This window comes from Poromitra crassiceps (assembly GCF_964638095.1).
Source record: "Poromitra crassiceps genome assembly, chromosome: 8".
NCBI classification, from domain to species: Eukaryota; Metazoa; Chordata; class Actinopteri; order Beryciformes; family Melamphaidae; genus Poromitra; species Poromitra crassiceps.
Window position 1 is genome coordinate 17,337,072 of NC_139629.1, and position 20,723 is coordinate 17,357,794.

Consider the following 20,723-nt stretch of genomic DNA (forward strand, 5'->3'; position numbering starts at 1 on the left):
TAGGCCACGCTAGATCAGTAAAAATATGCTATTATTGCTAACCAAACAAGTCTGCACTCTGCAGATCAACTGCAGAATAGATTGAAAACACTGGCTAAAACTGCAGCAGCCAATCACGTGAATGTACGGATGCCCGTACTGGCCATGATTAGGATTAACCGGAACTGTAACTAACTACCTTTGCAACCGACAAATGGAGCTCGAATAGGTGGGTAAAACAGAGAGGGGTTGTTTAATACAATATAGCAGTTTATTTTTTTATATATCGTCTTTTTTTTAAACTTCTTTCGTAGCGTGAATGTCAAATTAATGTGATCCTGTTCTACATATTCCGATACAGTAGGTGGCGGTAGCCTATAAGTTCGTATTGCAATGCGCCAAAAAACGCAAGGAAGAAGAAAGTACTTCCTGGCGATGAATTCAACCCGAGATTGACGCGTGATTTCTAACCCCACATAGGATAAGCAATAACCACGCCCTGTGGCGCCGGGGCGTGATTTCTAACCCCACATAGGATAAGCAATAACCACGCCCTGTGGCGCCGGGATTGGCCAGGAGCAACACTGGAGGGCACGCAGCCCAGCGATTTCATGAACCAACTGAATAGCTCTTGAGAACGGACAGCGATTTCGAGAGCGGACATTGAAATTAATTATGGTCACCTTAGCATAGTAATAATAAGCATAATAATTGTAATCTACACAATGTACACAATCTACAAAAACATGCAATAGTATAAACGGTGTTGTGTTCACGTTCATAGCTCATATAATATAATGTATCATATTGTAACGTGTTCAGGTAATCCAAGTATTACCTGTAATGAGATGTGCAACCTAAGTGTCTGGATCGCAGCTAGGAACTGATGTGTGTGGGTGTGTTCCTAGGGGGAAGGGGATATATGTGACCAGCGGCCGGGGCGGAAGCCAGTCAGTGCCATGCGGGCGAGCAGACCGGTTGTTATGGGTAGAGCTAGCGGTGTGAAGCTAGCTGCTAGGAGCTAACGAAGCCTGTGAATAAAGACCCTGTACCAACTACAACTCTCCGTTCCTTGGCGTATCACGGATACGCTACATTGGTGCCAGACAGTAAAGCGGTAACGCCTCTGATTCGGCCGAGAGGGGAGAGGGTGAGGAGGAACGACGGAGAAAGTGCGGAATGGAGCGGCTAAAGATGAAAAGGGAGGTGGAAGAGTCTGAAGCCTCGGTGTATCCGGAGAATAGGGGGGAATACAGACGGATGAAGGAGGAATACAGACTGATGAGGGAGAACCTCGGGCGGGAGGAGAGCGGAGCCGAGCCGGGCCCCGCTGGCAGACAGGTGGGGAGTGACGAGGCTGAAGCACGGCACGCGACGGCGGGGGATGGCGCCCGCAGAACCAGGAAGGACGTGCTCGTCCCAAAATACAACGGTAAAGGCGAGTGGGAGGCATACTGCAAGCAGTTTGAGGAGGCTGCAGAATGGAATGGCTGGACGAGAAGGGAGAGAGCCAGCCATCTCGTGATGTCCCTCGAGGGCGAGGCTACGGCGTGCGTGTCGGCAATAGCGGATACAAAGGACTTGGATGTGGTGATGGGGGCCCTGCGGAGACGCTTCGGACGATGTGAAGAGCAGGCCATCGTAGCCGCGGAACTGTGTAACAGACGCAGACGGCAGGGTGAGTCGCTGCGTGCACTGGCAACAGACATTGAGACTCTCAGCCGGCGCGCATACAGCCAGCTACCGACGGAGGCGCTGGATGGGTTAGCCCTAAGCTACTTTGTCCAGGCCATCGAGCCACGGGGTCTAAGCCAGAAGGTAATGCTGGGACATCCAAAAACACTGGGAGCAGCGCTGGAGTTGGCGCTGGAGATAGAGACAGTAGAAGGCTGGGATAAGAGCAGCGGCATAATGGAGGCCGCCCCAGTGGTGAGAATGGCAGCGGAGAGCCAGCTACAAGAAGAGCCAGCGTGGAAGACGGCCTTGGCAGAGCAAGGCAACATGGTGAAAGAGCAAGGCAACATGGTGAAAGAGCTATCTGAGTCGGTGCGCCAGTTAACAGAACAACTGCTCCGAAGCGCGACCCTGCAGCCCACCCCACGAGACAATACCGGGGCCAGGGGGCCCGGGGCCATGCGCTGCTGGACCTGTGGACGCCCCGGGCATCGGGCCAGAGAGTGCCGCGGAGGAGCGTGGAACCAGGGAAACGGCGCGGGGCCCGTCTAAGAGGGGCGAGACGGGCCCCCTACGTCATATTCCCTATGGCCACGTCACCGTTGGAGGGGGCCCAGCGGTACAGACGGGGAGGTGGGGCGTCGCCTTCCCCCGAAGCAGACGACATCGCCGGCGCTGTCAACATGCAGAACGGGCCGCACACGATGAACGGCTGCCATGTTCAGGTCCGCCTGCAAGGGAAGCCCTGTGTCGCCCTGGTGGACACGGGGTGTACGGCAACGCTGGTGAACTACAACATGATGCCAGAGGGAGCGCTTCTGGAGCAGCCAGCGGACCAGCTGCTGAGGACAGTATCCGGTGAGTTGATGCCGATGAGGGGAAGGGGGTCCGTGATGATAACTGTGGGGGGACAGACAGTGAACTTTCCGGTATGGGTAGTAGAGATGGCGGGGCCCTGTATCTTGGGGGAGGACTACTTGACGCTAAACCAATGCACAGTAGACCTAGGGAAGAGCACACTGACGTTTGCAGGGGGGCCGGTAGTCCAGATGGGTCACCCTCCCACCGCTCCAGGGGAGCAACCAAACGTCAATAACATCACTGTATACCGCGTCACAGTTGAGCACGGGCCCCACGCGGAGCCGCAAAAGAGACTGTGTTGGACATGTGGAGAGCCGGGCCACGTGGCGAGGTGGTGCAGAAGCGGTCCCGGGAGACGGACCGGGTATGCGGGACAACGACATGGTCAGCAGGGAGCCTGCTGGGCATGCGGCGAGATTGGACACCTGGCTAGAGAGTGTCAAAAGGCTGTCGGGGACCGGAGGGCAGCGGGAGAAGAGAGACGTGCAGGCGGCGGACAGGTGAGACTCTGCTGGACTTGCCGTTCGCCTGGGCACTTAGCCAGAAACTGCACTGCGCCCCCCACGGTTGCTGTGCGGAAAGCCGAGGTGGAGGAAGACGAGGAGGACTGTCCAGATGTGGATCTGGAGGACGACAGAGCGACCATCAAGGATGTCGACGTGAGTGAGTGGAAACGCAGGCAGGCGGAGGACGCGGAGATCGGTCCGGTGCTTGCGTGGGTGGCGGCCGGACGCCGGCCCCCTGTGAAGGAGACTCACATGTTTTCCGGTGCCACGAAAGGACTGTGGAACATGTTTTCCGACCTGCGGCTAGATGAAGACGGGCTGTTGGAGAGAACAGAGCACGGGGTAAAAGGGAGGCAGGCGGTTGTACCCGGTTACCTGCGAGAGTTGGCGCTTAAGGGGGCACACAAGGGCCCTGGTTCCAGTCATTTTGGGCCCGAAGAGACACTCACCCGCATCCGTGCACATTTCTACTGGGGCAAACAAAAGGAGGATGTGCGAAGATACTGCGATGCGTGTGAGGACTGTGGGGCACAGAGGGGGGACCGTGCTGACTTACACTGCAGTGCATGTGTTGACTGTAATGTGCTTCAGATGGGACAGAAGCTTTAAAAGGGGGGATGGAAATAGTGGTTGAAGTGGGATAATGTGAGTAAGAAAAAAGGTTTAAATGAAGGTAATGGAAAAAGAATGATGTAAATGTTGGGGTTGTTGTCGAACTGAAATTATATTGTGTTGAATTTAAATGAATGTGTGAAAAAGAAGGAAATAATGAAAACTAGACATTATGGAGTGCCTAATGGGAAACTAGACATTATGGGGGTACCTAATGGAAAACTAGACATTACGGAGTACCTAATGAAAAACTGGACATTATGACGGGGGTGCTGAAAAGAAAAGACTGGTTGTTGGGGAATTATAATTTGATGTGGTGATGGGAAAAATGTTGTGTTGGTGTGTTTTGGTACAGGGGGATATGTGTGGGTTGTGGGTGTTAACGTGGGCGTTAACCTTATTGTTGGGTGAGGAGTATGTAACGTGTTCAGGTAATCCAAGTATTACCTGTAATGTGATGTGCAACCTAAGTGTCTGGATCGCAGCTAGGAACTGATGTGTGTGGGTGTGTTCCTAGGGGGAAGGGGATATATGTGACCAGCGGCCGGGGCGGAAGCCAGTCAGTGGCATGCGGGCGAGCAGACCGGTTGTTATGGGTAGAGCTAGCGGTGTGAAGCTAGCTGCTAGGAGCTAACGAAGCCTGTGAATAAAGACCCTGTACCAACTACAACTCTCCGTTCCTTGGCGTATCACTGATACGCTACAATATCGTTAATTTCAAGCTCAATTCTTACCCAGAGAAAAGGTACAGCACTGAAAATGTAACAAGCAATAGTTTTTTAAACATGTTTATTTTAAAAGATGAAAAACCCCAGGTGCTTTGAGATACATCTAATTGCAGCCAGCGGCGCTGCAATTAGATGATGTTGGGTGCTTTAGTCCCAAGCTTCAATGCTCCTGGCCAATCCCGGCGCCACAGGGCGTGGTTATTGCTTATCCTATGTGGGGTTAGAAATCACGCGGCGCCGGTCTGTGTGCTAGGCTTGTGCAAAAAGGTTATTTTACTCTGAAAAACGGTCACCGGAAATGTTTATTGTTGCTCGTCTTATTGTTGCTGACGGTAGAAGCATGTCAGAGAGGGTCACATGTCATGAGCGCAGAGCAGCAATTAAAGCATTAAGCTAATTCACAGGGATGCAAACTAGTCGCCTTTCGCATCCCAAAATAGGACGCTTAAATGAATGATTTTGAGTGGTTTTGTGTCTGCCCTGGTAGATCTGTCACCTTTTTCGCTCCGTGAGTTTGCATCTCTACGCCAGCTAGCTGTCATCAGTAGCATCGCAAAGCAATGGCGGAGCTGCTACAGCTTCCCTCAGGAGTGTGGCTGCAGGTGTTTGGATATCTCACAGAGGCAGAGAAGTACAATGTTCGGACATGCTGCAAGTATTTCAGGGACCTTGCTGACCACCCGTCTCTGTGGAAGGACAGCGTCGCGGTTCTGAGGGTTTCTTGGCCCAGTAACGTTATTGGGGAACCATTTGAACCCTACACACGTGAATTCTGGGCCACTCTAAGCCGTAGGAGAATCCGCAGTATTTTTGTGACAACCGACAGAGCGAGTTACTGGGAGCAGGTTGTCCAATGGCTTCCACATGTCACCACAGCCATCATGGGCCGTGCATCTAAAAAAAACGTCCACTTCTTACACAAGCTTCCGAACTTGAAGCACGTGGAAATGTGGGGCCGCATGTACAGCTCCCGGGGTCTTACGCACCCACCTATCAGGATAGATGGTTGCATCGTGTCTCAACCCCAACAGCTGACTCGCCTCAGCATGCACTATGTTGAATTCCCCCCTCCAGCGAAAGACTCCTTCGTTGCGGCTGTCTCACAGTTTACCAACCTGACATGTCTGGTCTACCAGCAGATAGGAGACCATGGCGACCTGGCTGAGATCTTTCTGTCCATCGTTACCTGCCTGCCTAAGCTGAAGCATCTCTCATGGTCTATGGGTCCTGCACATCCTTTTCTCGTTGACAGGTACCGTAAACTAATGAAAGTAAAAGTTCTTGAGTCAGAAGTTCGGCTTATTTGAATATATTTAATATGAATGTTAAGGTCTCATGAGAGGAAGAGGTGTAACAAGCATTAGAGTTCTTTGAAGAGGAAGACGATGATGTATTTTATGTGATGCAATGACGCACAGACAGCTCAGCTGACACAATAGATAAGTTGGCGCTGACACAGAGGCATTGTACAGTACAGTAAGCTGTGGTCACCATTCATGGAGGCAGTTACATTTCTGACAGTGACATGGGAAGACGATATAGACTGAGATTAGTGTTTCTGTGAGGTCGGAGGCTATCAAACAGGAACAGGATGAGAGCAGATAGGTTGAGTCGTTTTACAGTCTTGAGGGAATTATTTGAATAGTTAAATATTAAAGATGTGCTTATGCAATTATGTGTTATGTGTGTATGTTATTAAGTGAATGATTAAGGGTCTCATGGTAAAATTTTTCACATCAGGTACTGTACTCCCTCTCATGGAAGCCCAGCAGCATCCTCAGGAGGAACCGGTGGATCTACTGGTGCTGCAGGCTTGACCAGTCTGGAGCTGGTTGGCTATATGGATCCTTTGCTGCCACCAAACGCAATGAAGATCTTCCCTAACCTGCAGACTCTAGCTGTGTTCCACAAGCAGTCACACACAGAGATGGATGTAACATGGACACATGAAGAGCGCTGCCCCTTGCACACATGGCTGAGTGACCTCCACCGACTGACCACCCTCCTCATTGTCAAGGGTCCGCCTGTATGGCAGTATGCACCTGCTGTTCCAGCCACAGTGACAAGTCTGACCCTGGCTGTCGAACATTCAAACGAGGACATAGACTGCGTAGCAAAGGCAGTGCCAAATCTCCTCCACCTTCACCTGGACCCCTGGCCCTCAGAAGACACTTTTGATTTTACTAACATCCCAAAAGACTTTCCATTGCTCGAAAGCCTCAAACTGCGCTTATTTGACAGTTTGTGGCAGCAAGTATCTTCTGTTGGAACAGATGAAACAATAGAACATTTTTTAGGCCTTGGCTGTCTGTCGAAGCTGAAACACTTAGGGATTCTGGATCATGCTCGATTTCCTGAATTTCTAGATTTCACTAAGCTTTTCCGAGCGCTCCAAGCCCAATCTAGGAACAGAATTCAGGTCACCACCACTTGCCCTTACAACAGGGATAGTATGTTCAACATACCCTTGCTGGACCATCTCTGTATTTGCCCGGCGTACTGACTTACTGTCTTTAGCAGGTCAACAAACTGAAGACAGACTAGACAGACTATTTGACTAAAGAAGAGCCTATCAGGATCAACCGGACATCTGGGATTTTGATTTTCAAAATAGTATTTTGAGTTAAAACCTCTGCTGAATTATACTGTTATTTACATCAGGCCGTAATCTGTAAACTTCTAAATAACATGGTGCTTCACTGAGTTGTATTGTATGTAGGCTATTTTCTTAACCATATATTCTCAAATTGTACTCTCCACAGGCTGTCTTGACAGTCCACCACAGAGGTTGCGTTATACTTTCTCATTGTCATTGTGACAGACGGTCATACAAATTTCAGTCATTTCTATTGTTACCTGTGTTAAAATGGCAGCATTCAGATTTTTCTGTCATTGTAAAAAAAAAAAATGCTGTAAAAGACAAATATTTGGTAAACGTGACCGCTGGTGGTCCACGATCAGAACTCGATGCAATGTGTGATTCAGATATAAATCTGGTAATACAAAGCCACTTCTAAAATGGAGAATACCTATGTTGATATGTGTCAGTACATAACTTTAAAGGGGGGGAAACTGGGCAGAACTTTTTTCAGCCTTTTTGTTCGGTTTATAAGCAATGAGTATTGCTAGACATCCAACAGCCATACTTTTGAATCACTGCTATCTGCGATGTTTGTAAGGCTGTTTATTCACATTCATACTATTAAAATAGTTTATCACTGCCTCATTGTGATTATATCTTATCGCTCTATAATGTAGCTACTTTGTAATCTACTGTAACTATGATGCACTTGCACTTTAATTGTATGTTTGCACATGTTTGCACTGTCTTGTGGTACTACTCATTCATACTTTTGAATCACTGCTATCTCACTCACACACACACACAAGAACAGCTAACAAGAGTCAGAGCATTGCTTTTAATTCCAAGGTTTTAAATGTGCACCAGTTTTCTTACAAATTAGGTAAAAAAACACATTTATATATATATAAAAATACGTTGCTTGTGCGTCTTTTCCATTTGGTTATCTATTGCTTGTTAGTTTGATAAAGTTGTAATAAGACCAATATACTCTTAAGACTATGCAAATTATAGCATTGTCACTGAATCTCTTATTACCTATACCCATTCATAAGCAAGCAGCATTTGTTTGACCTTTTCTGTTTGAAAAAGTATTGCAAAAGTAAAAAAAATAATAAAAAAAATACCCAAAATAAGCGTATTGACACGTAAATTAAATTTTTTTAGAGGCAATTATTGGTTCATTGAAAAATGCTGTTAAGACAGTTTGCTGCTTGGACGTCACAATTGTCTTTCAAAAACACATAATGGTTGGACGGACTTAAGACTTGGTTTCTCAAATGAAGACTGAGGATCTGAGCAACTTCCTCCCCATCCAGTGACCAGGCAGACAGAGGAAGATGTGACGACGCGTGTCACTGTAAACAGACCACAACCATCACATTCCACACGGGACGAAAACAGCTTCCTACATGGAACACATGATTTTTTTTCCACCACCACTTCAGCCTTTTTCTTCATCACAGTCCCCATAGAGGAGCACGGGAATGAGTCCTAAAACCTGGAAGCAAGCACTTCCTGGTTCCTTTGACTCATAAGGCAATGGGTTTTTTGTATAGAGATTTGGGTTAAATGCCTGAAATAAGGTCTGCGGTTAGTTTATGAAATGGCCAACTTTGTGTTCAGCAAGATAATCTTCACAAATGAACACCTTTTCATGATTTGTGAAGCGTTTTCTGAATATCTCTATTTAAAAAGAAAATTACGCTTAATCGCAGTTTCATAAACTTTTGTTAACCACAGACCTTATTTCAGTCATCTAACCAAAATCCCCATACACAAATCCCATAGATTTCCAGATGAGGGAACCAGTGAGATGCTAGAACTTCCGGGTTGGCCTACAAAAATACGTCATCCCTACGGTACTCTATTCTGAGTGCGACGGTTGGTGATATTAGTTCTTAATTAGCTTGTGTAGCAACTGGTTCGAGGGCCGATCGCCCTTATGCTTTGCCCTTGGCTTTCTTCTGCAGCCGGGTCCGGGTGGGCTCGGTGAGGACCAGCGGCTCTTGGATCACCATGCCTGGGTACTTCCTGCCCAGCAGCTCCACCTCCACCTTCTGCCCCACAGAGCAGAGCTCCACAGGCAGGTAGGCGAAGGCCAGGCTCTGTTGGCTGCTGTAGCTGTAGGCTCCGGACGTGGTGTTGCCCACCACCTGAGGGGAAACATCAGGGACATTTGGTCATTAAAGATACCCAGAGAACAAACAGGTGCTGAGAGTGAACATTGATTGATTGATTGGTTGCTAATCATTATTTACTCTGTTCAATGTCGATATACGGTTCTCTCTCAATGAACGCTTCTCAAGTGAACAATTTGGAATGACTCAGCAATTTTGCATGTTTCCTTTCCTACGAGAGGAGCGTCCATGGAGAAGATAACATTGTCTTGTGTCTTATGAGAAGACCAAGATTTACATGTAAATGTAAATCTTATGAGAAGACCAAAGACTAATGTTATTTCACACCAGCCACCGTACCGGAGGAGGGGGGCTAGAAGTTCTGTATAAGTGGGCAGAGCTGTTTTGGATCTGCGCACATTACTTTGAGATTCGATCATGGCATTGTTGTGACTCTGTGTACAGATGAACTTTTTCATGGAATAAATCCTCCTTTATCCACTTTCAACGAGCAACTGATTTATTGATGAACCAACAAGCATTTCTTTCCATCACAGTGCATCCCTAAATCACAGCAATAAAGAGTGGTGCTGCTGCTAACCTTGCCATTGAGCCAGATAGTCTCGTTGCCCTCGGGGTCGACGTCGTCCGTCTCCACGGTGATGTAGGACAGCTTCCTCTTCAGGCCCTTGGCTTTGAGCTCCTGCAGGGCTGCCTTGCCGATGAAGTCAGCAGGCTGGACACACACAGACCAACATCATGCCACGTTTATTCACCTGAGGTCGTCATGACTTTATTCATACAGTAGCTATACAGAAGAGACACGCCATGCAAACTTGCATCTAAACCATACAGCAAATCTTTATCACATATGAACATAATAGATGAATGTTTACCTTGTTTAGTTTGATGAAATAGTCCAATCCAGCCTCCAGAGGATTGGTATCACAGTTCATCTGCAAAGACCAACAAGAACATCCCCCTTCTTAAGCTTTGCATTGCGGGGGTAGGGGGGGGGGGATTGTCATCCATAGCCTATGCCAGTGGTTCTCAAATGGGGGTCCTTGAGGGGGTTCCAGGGAATCCCCAGCCAAAAGGGGGGTAATTTATTTGAGCTATAATTCCATTCATAAGTAACACAATGACTATTTTGGTCATGGGTTTTATACACTTTCTGTCATAAAACATCTAAAAGCAACATTTTATTATCATATGGGGGACTGTGGGACAAAATCCTATCAAATGGGGGTCCGTGGTCTAATCTTTGTCAGTTTAGGGGTCCTTCATGTGAAAAAATTGGAGAACCACTGGCCTATGCTATTCAAATCCTTTGTGTGCGTGTGTGTGTGTGTGTGTGTGTGTGTGTGTGTGTGTGTGTGTGTGTGTGTGTGCGTGTGCGTGTGTGTGTGTGCGCGTGCGTGGGTGCGTGCATGCATGCATGTGTGTGTGCGTGTGTGTGTGCGCGCGCGTGTGTGCATGTACCTCCGCTCCCCAGCCTCTAAAGCCCTTCTCCAGTCTGAGCGAGTTCATGGCATAGGTGCCAAAATGATCAATTCCTTCATCTTGTCCTGCCGCCATGATGGCCTGGTACACTGCTGCCATGTTCTTCTGTTCAATGTACAGCTCCCAACCCAGCTCGCCTGGGGAGCACGCACACAACTTATGTTGTTAGGAAAACAGCTGCATTACCTTTAGCAATTGTATCGTGTGTTGACTCTTTAAAGTGTGCAGTACCGGTGTAGGAGATCCTGATGGCTCGGACGGGGAGGCCACCTAGCTGGATGGACTTGCAGTGCAAGAACTTGAATCCTGCGTCACTCAAGTCAGCATCTGTCAGTTTCTGGAGAACCCGACGGCAGTTTGGTCCGGCGACACCCAGCACGCCCATATCTTCGGTCACATTGCTGATGTCCACGTCGAAGCCTCCGTCCACAGCTTCTGTCTCTATCCACCTGGAGTGGAGTTCAAATCAGCAGAGAAAACATTTCAGCGTACAACAAGGGAACTTGTTTACCCAGAAGTTATCCTCATTTGAAGTTCTCCAGACACAATGGTAGAGAATATATTGCATCATTACTGGAAAGTATGTATTGTACACTTAATGCATTTCAACATAGACAAATGCATTGTATACTATTTGATAGATGCACGTATCAGTTATTTTCCATATTAAAAATACATATTTTACTTAATATTCCCCAATCTTGCACAATCAGTGATTGCGCATTGCATTCTGGGATTGATTCCCAAGCCTAACTGAAGTGGAAAAAATATAGCATTAGTTATTGCATTAGTTATCAAAAGAAGATCACATAGAATAGTCTAAATGTGTGTGACTCCCAGAGTCAGAATCCCTTCAGATAGATCTATTCTGAAGTCAAACAGCATATCAAGCTATCTTGGCTCAGTTATTGAGTGTCTATGGCAGTGATAATCAACTTGCGGCCCGTGGGCCACACGCGATGGAATTGCATTTTTTTTTTTTTTTTACAGTGCACCTGAACGCAACATGCAAGATACCCGCTGAATAAGTGTCCAAATGTTCATGTCATTCTGGCCAATACTCCACTTCTGTTATAGCATTTCAGTATGGAATATGGAATATCTTTCAATAATCTATGATTTAGCTGCTAAATTGTCAAATACCGCCATCTGCTTGCTACCCAGTACCCAGGCACTTATGTACAGTATGTACTTAACCTAACTAACTTAACCTAACCAACTATCCGGTGTGCACAAGATTGTCTAAACTCTGACTAAAGACTAAAGACTAAACTCTGGCTGACACCCCAAACACCTACAATCCGCTACAGAAAAATGTATATTGTTTGTTTATTAACTGGCCCCTGACCTTCTATCATTTCACAAAAGTGGCCCCCGGGCAAAGCAAGTTGAGTATCTCTGGTCTATGGCATCAAATAACATAATCACAATTCCATAGGCATCTAGGAATTGCGTGTAACTAAGCAAGTAAACTGGGTGGGGTGGGGGTTCCAGGCTTTGTCTGAGGGTCGAGGGGAGGCCCGCAGTTTCAGACTTCGAAAACCCCTGTTCTAAACAATGTGCCCAATGTAACTTTCAGGACCTGCTGATCTGCTACCACTTGGGGTCACTGTGACGCATGAAACGATAGACTCCCTCAGGCTGTGGGTGAGAGGACTCTCGTGACATGTGCTGCTTCCTGATTGGAGCAAATGGAGGGGCGTTGTTTTTAACAGCTGCTATTAGGATTTAGGTTTCTGACAAATAAAACACTTAGTGTTAGTTTGTGGTTCAGCCGGTCAGATCACTGTTATACAGCACAGCTTAGCCTCAACTGCTTTAGTTATGGAGTGTGTGTGACTATGAACTGTGGAGGGCTTTGCTCGGCCATGCATCCTGTGTGTTAGGTACAGGGGAACTGAATGTGGCACTGTTTCTCTGCTGGTGTGTGTGTGCAGTGTGTCCCATATGTTAACATTTGTGCAGCCCGCTATGCTAGATTTTGCCACGCAAGTGGATTTTTGTTCAAGCTAGATTTATTTTGGTGCACTAAAATAGCATTCAAACCTGGCAAGTCTATAGACCGTCTAGTGTAGTAGATGAAGTCAGAATTCATGCATCATTGAGAGGGAAAGTTTAAGACATACTTACACACTATACTGTACAGGTGATAATTAGGTTTATTGTGTCCTAAACTAACAAACATCAAAAGACATGTACTCCTGTCAGTGCCCCCTGACCAAGGCACTGGAGTTGGTCCCCGGGCGCTGCACTGCAGCTGCCCACTGCTCCTAGTTCTAGGAAGGTTCTTAGTAGAGGATGGGTCAAATGCAGAGGATGAATTTCCCCATGGGGATAAATAAAGGATAACTTAACTTAACTTAGCTTAGCTTAACTTAACTTAACTTAACTTAACTTAACTTAACTTAACTTAACTTAACTTAACTTAACACCAGATGTAATAGAAGTAGAAGTGAACTAAAGCTAGCCTAATTACAGTAGCTTATAGTATGGTGAGAAATGTGCACATGCAGACGGTTGGATGCATCTCACCTGAGGTCATGCAGCTCTGAACCCGAGCCTGTGATAAGCAGAAACTCTCCTGGTGTCAGCTGGGTGATGGTGACCTCGGCATAGACTCTCCCGGTGGGAGTCAACATGTGGCTGATATTAGTCAGGCCCACCTGAAAGCAAACAGGGACAAAGGCAGAGGGAGACAACTTTCAGAGGACATAATGTCCTGCACAGGGAAGTGTCTTGAGGAATGGTATTGAAAGTTGTCGTAAAAGTATGAATCATTTTACATTTGTAGCAGCGTTCAGACACATTTTCAATGAAAGAAAATGCCATACTTTTTCCAGACCTTGATTTGTTTTGAAGATTTTGTCTGGTGTTCAATATGATTTATGCAGATGGACATCTTGCCCCTGCTAACTAGTTCATATCACTGTATAACCCTAACCCAACAAGCCCCCCCCCCCCCCCCCCCCCGCCACACACACACACACACACACACACACACACACACACACACACACACACACACACACACACACACACACACACACACACACACACACACACACACACACACACACACACACACACACACACACACTCACTACCTCCTCCTAAACTCAACTGAACCCCCCTCCCCATAAAACTGTAACTCATATCTAATTTAATGGCTGTTTAACTGGGACTGTAAATTCATGTAAAGTCCCTGCACATTTCATGCCTATTTAACTTAGCCTGTACATTTCATGTACATTCAATGTAAACTCTTATTTAACTCCGACTGTAAATTCACTGCCTATTTAACGTCTATTTAACTCAGTCTGTAAATCTCATGTAAATTCAACATAAATTCATATTTATTATCCACAGAACACTTCACCACTCATGTACATATTGTATATATTTACTCGATTTGATTGCACTTGCAACTTTGTGATTGTCTTTAATTATCTTCCTACTTCTTATCTCTGTATATTGATGTGACCGCTACGCTGCATACAGACACTAAGACAAATTCCTGGTATGTAACTTGCATACTGTGGCAATAAAAGTGATTCTGATTCTGATAGGTGAAGATTGGTCTTCAGAGCAACAAATATCGGAATATGAGATGATTGGCAGGGTTCCTACATGGTTTTCATTTTAAAATTCCCTATTTTTCTCCAGACCCTATGTTCTTGACTGGATGTGATTTTGGTGCAGAGGGTATCTTTATAATGCATGCTGACAGCGGCTGGGTAATAAGAGCATCCCTCTATCTGAACATTATACTTCACATCAACAAAAACTGGACTCAAAGTGGCTCTACAACATAAAAGCTATAATTATGTGTGTATCATACCTGAACTGAAACATTTCCATACTTTTCTAGACATTTCTCTTCATTCCCAAACTATTCAAGACCTGGAAATTATCAAATTAATTTTTAATACTTTCCCAGACTTTCCAGACCTATGTAGCGTAGGAGCCCTGTACAGGTACAGCGAGGTGAAAATTAATTGATGAGTGTTGTACCTTGGGCATGGTGTTGGAGCGTATGAGCGTATAAGCATATGAGCATTGTACCTTGGGCATGGTGTTAGAGCGTATGAGCGTATAAGCATATGAGCATTGTACCTTGGGCATGGTGTTAGAGCGTATGAGCGTATAAGCATATGAACGTTGTACCTTGGGCATGGTGTTAGAGCGTATGAGCGTATAAGCATATGAGCATTGTACCTTGGGCATGGTGTTAGAGCGTATGAGCGTATAAGCATATGAGCATTGTACCTTGGGCATGGTGTTAGAGCGTATGAGCGTATAATGAACGTTGTACCTTGGGCATGGTGTTGGCGAACAAGCGGTCCAACAGCTTGTGCGAGTCCTTCCCCTTCACTATGAACTTTCCAAACGGCGTCAGGTCGATCACGCCCACCTTCTCCATCACCAGCTTACACTCCCTGCCCGCTGGTCCGAACCAGTTGGTACGGCGGAAACTGGGCCTGGGGCACAGCGCAAATGCCATGTTATTTTCTCCTTTGGCTCTACTACCTAACGGAGTAGCAAATTTTCCAAATTTCTTCTTGCCATTGGCTTCAATGCATAATGCATAATTGATGAAAAAATATGACTAATACATAACATTCTAATGCAATGAATTGCTTGTAAGAGTTAAGGTTGTTACATCATATAAAATACATCGCATTGCACACAGCTGGGACACATTAAAGAAACACTGGTAGGTGATAAAACCGTTGCATAATGAGAACTGGGCCCGCCATATACAGCCTATATGTTTACACAAGGTAAATTCCATGTCACAGATAAGACCAAAGTAAGCCACGCCAATTGATTCTACATGCCAGGTTTGGCAAGACCCCAAACACTTTTCGGCTTATCTAAAGAAAATATATGCTAACAGCTTAAAATAATGTCATGGTTCATAATGACAGAATCAGATTCTTCACATCGCTAAAAGTAGTGTGTCCCTCCAGCACAGTTGTCTACATGTGCTGTTGAATATTAGCAGCTGTCCTGATCCTTCAGCGTAGTCACTAAATACTGCCATTGTGCTGTTGCTTGGAGCAAACTCGTAAACTATGTGTGGTGAGCTCATTTCAGCACCGCTTCTCAGGGCTGGCTGATATATTTACAGGATGGCGGATTTACTGGGCGATCTGCGGGATCTGTTCTTCTCTGCTTTATTACCAGCAGATACATCTGGACCACAACCCTCCCCGACATCACACAGAGAGAACATTGCGTCCTTGAACATTCCCTCTTACTGGTTCATACTTTACTGTCTTGCACTCAGGGAGATGATACGGTACACTGGCTTTAGATAGCCATGCAGCTGCAATTCTATGTTGTATTTTTCCACCGGAAACAAGTGGCCGGCTTTCTCCACTGCTGTGTGGCAGCACAATAGTTGCGCATGATCACTATGTACTCATTACCCCCACCACAGATGGCGATAGGGAGTATGTAGAATGGTAAGTGGTTGCGGTGTGGCTCCAGAGCAAGAATGTGTGATGCCTGGCTTAGAGGGAGTGCAGCAGCAGTCGGCCAATAAAACAAAGCACAAAAGACAGGAGGGAGGCAGGAGTGAAAACCGTTAGGGAAGCTCGTTAAGTTGTTTACAAGTTGTTTGTTCGTTTGTTGCTTTTTAGTCGTGCGTTAGTGTGTTGTTCTCGCCGTAATTGAGCTATGGGTGGGGTCTTGCCAATCAACCCAAAGCTGAGTGGTTGTCTTACTTGTATCCAACGTCGTCTCCAGACTTGTAGAACCAGTGAGGCTGTTCCCAGCCAGCGTGGAAGCCCATGGAAGCCTTGTCCTTGAGCAGCTCATACACGCCACTTGTGCGGCAAGTTGGGCGGCCGGCAAAGCGCTCCTCCTTCGGGTAACCCACTGGAGAGACGGACAGAGGAGGGAACAGTATGTGAGACGGACAGAGGAGGGAACAGTATGTGAGACGGACAGAGGAGGGAACAGTATGTGGTGACAGTAAAAAAAAGTAGATGGGATTGTGTATTCAAGGATGAACTTTCATTGACTCGGTTTGCTTTAGGGAGAAAGCAGACTTCTTCTCCTCTTCTACTGCTCTTACCCACATTGTTGTAGCCATAGGATTCTCTGGCTTTGACACACATGTAAGGTACGTCGGTCCATTTTCCGTAGCGGTTGGGGTCACATTCGATCAGGTCGTAGGGAGGTTCTCCAGTCCGAATCCAATCACTCAGGAACTTACCAATACCACCGGCATGGATCACTCCATACCTGGACACATGAAGTCCATGCATTGAACGTTTTTCAAGTCAGCCACAATCTCCTACTGTGCTAACAGCTAACCAAATCCCTATCCTGCAGATTCCAATCCTTCCACACCAACCTGTAATATATTACTTTTAGCAATAACTCAGTAATCTAACTTATTACCAATAGGATTTCAGTAATATTATACCAGTTACTTTGTCAAGTAACACAAGTTACACATTTAGTTACTTTGATTTGATTTGATCAAAGGACATATTTAAATAAAGATACAATCATTTCCTAATCAAATTGTGTGTTTTTATGTAAATAACCACTATAGATGACAATAGCAAAGGAAAAGGATAACATTTAAAATTTAGGATGGTGTACACTGACTTCAAGACGGTTTAAAATTTTTCTGGATCGTTCCGGGACGGCGATGTCATTCTGCTACTGCAGTTATTTTGGTGAAAGTAATCAAAAGTACTGTAATAAATAACAAGTTACTCTACATAGACAGTACTATTGTAAAGTAACTTATTACTTTCAAATCAAATAAAAGTAACTGGTAATATGTAGTATATTACATTTTGAAAGCAACTTGCCCAACACTGTTCCACACATACCCAAATCCAATGGCAGTCCAGTAGTTGCGTGCTCCCTGGTGTGGCCCAACCATGGGCGAAAGGTCAGGGGTGTAGGTGATTGGTCCAGACACAATATTGATAATGTCAGCATTCTTCAACACAGGGACCATCTCCATGGCCATCTCAACATGGTCCATGATCCTGTCGAGGTCCGACTCGAACAGCTCCTTACCGAAACCTGCGGCACACACACATACAGCGTCAGAAGACCGGTAGCAAGGCAGGCAGGAAGACAAGCAGAAATGTTAGTTGTTGAAGAGAGACAAGTTAGTTGTTGAAGAGAGACAAGTCACATAGGCCCAGATCTACAAAGAGTGCATTTGTATATTTGTAAAAAAAAAAGAGTAAGGCAGGAAATTTGCTCCAGTTCTGCTTTCGATTTATCAATATCCATTAGGTCAATAAATACATTTTAGGTAACTGTCAAAATAAAGTATATATGAGGAAAAATTGTGACCAAAAAAGAAAAGATAAAATAAGCCAGGTAGGTAGTACCACTTTATTTGGATAGTCCGCCTAGAGAGAGTCTATGGATTATTTGTCACATTTCAACAGCTTATTAGTTGAGATTCAACAATTCAACTGTTTATTTAACAGATGTTTAACAGATGATCTATAGAGTATACAGTAAAATGAGTATATCTATAGAGAATACAGTACTGTACAGTATGTGACAATTCATGCACATACCTACACTACAGTAGGTGCAGGCAGGTGTGTGGAACCAGAAGTTTGTTGAATCTCAACTAATAAGCTGCTGTTGAAATGTTACAAATACTCTGTAGACTCTCTGTAGGCGCACTATCCAATTAAAGTGTTACCAAACCACTGTCATTCTCAACACCTCAAAGTGCATAATACATTTTGTTAAAAGTGCAAACTTTCTGTGCCACGGTTACCTGTATAATTTAGCCGAGCAAAATGTTTGCAAGCGCGGAAAATACTAAGCACACATGCAAACTTTAGTGGATCCAGGCCACAGAGTTCTGCATGTCTGGCAGACATGGTAAGAGAAGGAGAGCCAGCACACAAAAATGTCCTTTCGTTGGGTTTATTCCAGCTTAACACCAGGTACCTGTCACCTGTACTGGCAGACAGACAGACAGACAGACAGACAAGCAGACAGACAGACAGACAGACAAGCAGGCAGACAGACAGGCAGACAGACAGGCAGACAAGCAGGCAGACAGACAGGCAGACAGACAGGCAGACAAGTAGGCAGACAGACAGGCAGACAGACAGACAGACAGGCAGACAGACAGACAGACAGACAGACAGACAAGCAGGCAGACAGACAGAGGGACAGACAGACAAGCAGGCAGACAGACAGACAGACAGACAGACAGACAGAGGGACAGACAGACAAGCAGGCAGGCAGACAGACAGACAGGCAGACAGACAGACAGAGGGACAGACAGACAAGCAGGCAGACAGACAGGCAGACAGACAGACAGACAGAAAAGCAGGCAGACAGACAGAGGGACAGACAGACAAGCAGGCAGACAGACAGAGGGAAAGACAGACAAGCAGGCAGACAGACAGACAGACAGACAAGCAGGCAGACAGACAGACAGGCAGACAGACAGACAGACAGACAGACAGACAGACAGAGGGACAGACAGACAAGCAGGCAGACAGACAGACAGACAGACAAGCAGGCAGACAGACAGGCAGACAGACAGAGGGACAGACAGACAAGCAGGCAGACAGACAGAGGGACAGACAAGCAGTCAGACAGACAGACAGACAAGCAGGCAGACAGACAGACAGGCAGACAAGCAGGCAGACAGACACACACACACACAGACAGATGAGCAGAGAGGCAGGCAGACAGACCTGGAGGCACGCCATCTCTGACCCAGGAGTCCTGGAGTACCATCTTATCCATCTTCTCATACGGTCCAAACAGCAGACCGTCTCTTTCCTGACGCAGATAGTAGGAGCCCTCCAGGTCTCTGATCACAGGCAGCTCAGTCTTCAGGGCCTTCACCTCTGGCACTGTGGCTGTCACTACGTACTGGTGATGCACTGGGATGGTGGGGTGCTCGAACCCAATCAACTTCCCCACCTCCCGGGCCCAGAACCCTGTCAACCCAAATATACAGTAAGTCTTACATCAATTAATCAAATCATAATAACACTGATTTCTTTTTTACACATGCGTTCCTACGTACTGTAACCGTTGTTTCTGTTATTAAGTTCACAAATAATGACTGCAGTGTCCAATACATAACATGTCATTTATGAAACGGAGTAGTATTTTCTTTAAATGCTGGTTGCAATGTAGGTTGTCTGTCCATCTATCCATCCATCTTCAACTGCTTATCCGGGGTTTGGGTCGCGGAGGTAGCAGTTCCAGCAGTTGGAAGCTGTATTCACTAAAAATACGTAATTAGCATGGATGTCATCCACAAGTGATCAGAAAATGTCCTGTGATTTTAAGATGAACTGAGACTCAACTGAACTGCATGTACAAATACAGAAATAAACACATGCACAAACAGATTCAGACACAAATAGACTCTCTCTCTCTCTCTCTCTCTCTCTCTCTCTCTCTCTCTCTCTCTCTCACACACACACACAGACACACACACACACACACACACACACACACACACAGACACACACACACACACACACACACACACACACACACACACACACACACACACACACACACACGAGGCTATACGCCCAGTTTGGCATGTACCTGTAAGCTGACATTATAGTGTTGATTTAGTGGCTGTCGAGCACAGGAAGGCAAAGCAAACTTAAGAATAGAAGCTTTTACAAACACTCCAGAATGCTCTGTTGTTTTATCATCCCCGCATTTAGAGGACGACAACAGAGGAGCCCATAAAGGTCTAGTGAGTGAGATGTATAGTAACGGCTGGGGACCTTCTGGGACTGTGTCCTGGCCCCCTGGTGGTCCCCAGACGCCACATGGGGAACCACTGCATATAGTAAGAAAGCCCTGAAGCAGCGGTTCAGAAAGAATGCTATGTCGGGGCTGTGTATCCATCCTGCTTTTCATTTCAGCCTGAGGCTTTGAGTCTTATATGTTCTTCACCAAGACATCATTCAGCCTGAGGCTTTGAGTCTTATATGTTCTTCACCAAGACATCATTCAGCCTGATGCTTTGAGTCTTATATGTTCTTCACCAAGACACCATTCAGCCTGATGCTTTGAGTCTTGTATGTTCTTCACCAAGACATCATTCAGCCTGATGCTTTGAGTCTTATATGTTCTTCACCAAGACATCATTCAGCCTGATGCTTTGAGT

At 46.0% G+C, this 20,723-nt stretch overlaps 1 protein-coding gene and 1 long non-coding RNA gene across 2 annotated transcripts in view; one reads left to right on the forward strand and one right to left on the reverse strand.

Annotated features, from left to right (window-relative positions):
* The first annotated feature begins 5,501 nt into the window (after positions 1–5,501).
* LOC310781049 lies at positions 5,502–7,325 on the forward strand. The gene is made up of 2 exons (XR_014552946.1): positions 5,502–5,612; positions 6,101–7,325. It is a non-coding gene; the product is annotated as an uncharacterized lncRNA (long non-coding RNA).
* A 440-nt stretch (positions 7,326–7,765) lies between these two features.
* Positions 7,766–20,723, reverse strand: part of dmgdh (dimethylglycine dehydrogenase) — a gene marked incomplete at its 5' end in the record, with an annotated part of 29,016 nt that continues 16,058 nt past the window's right edge. The window contains 11 exons of the mRNA XM_083641349.1: positions 7,766–9,097; positions 9,663–9,797; positions 9,958–10,017; positions 10,544–10,701; positions 10,796–11,013; positions 13,097–13,227; positions 14,877–15,042; positions 16,294–16,447; positions 16,647–16,816; positions 17,419–17,617; positions 19,276–19,524. Coding sequence (XP_083497475.1) covers positions 8,885–9,097; positions 9,663–9,797; positions 9,958–10,017; positions 10,544–10,701; positions 10,796–11,013; positions 13,097–13,227; positions 14,877–15,042; positions 16,294–16,447; positions 16,647–16,816; positions 17,419–17,617; positions 19,276–19,524 — 1,853 coding nt within the window. The 3' untranslated portion in view covers positions 7,766–8,884. The remainder of the gene's footprint in view (positions 9,098–9,662; positions 9,798–9,957; positions 10,018–10,543; positions 10,702–10,795; positions 11,014–13,096; positions 13,228–14,876; positions 15,043–16,293; positions 16,448–16,646; positions 16,817–17,418; positions 17,618–19,275; positions 19,525–20,723) is intronic.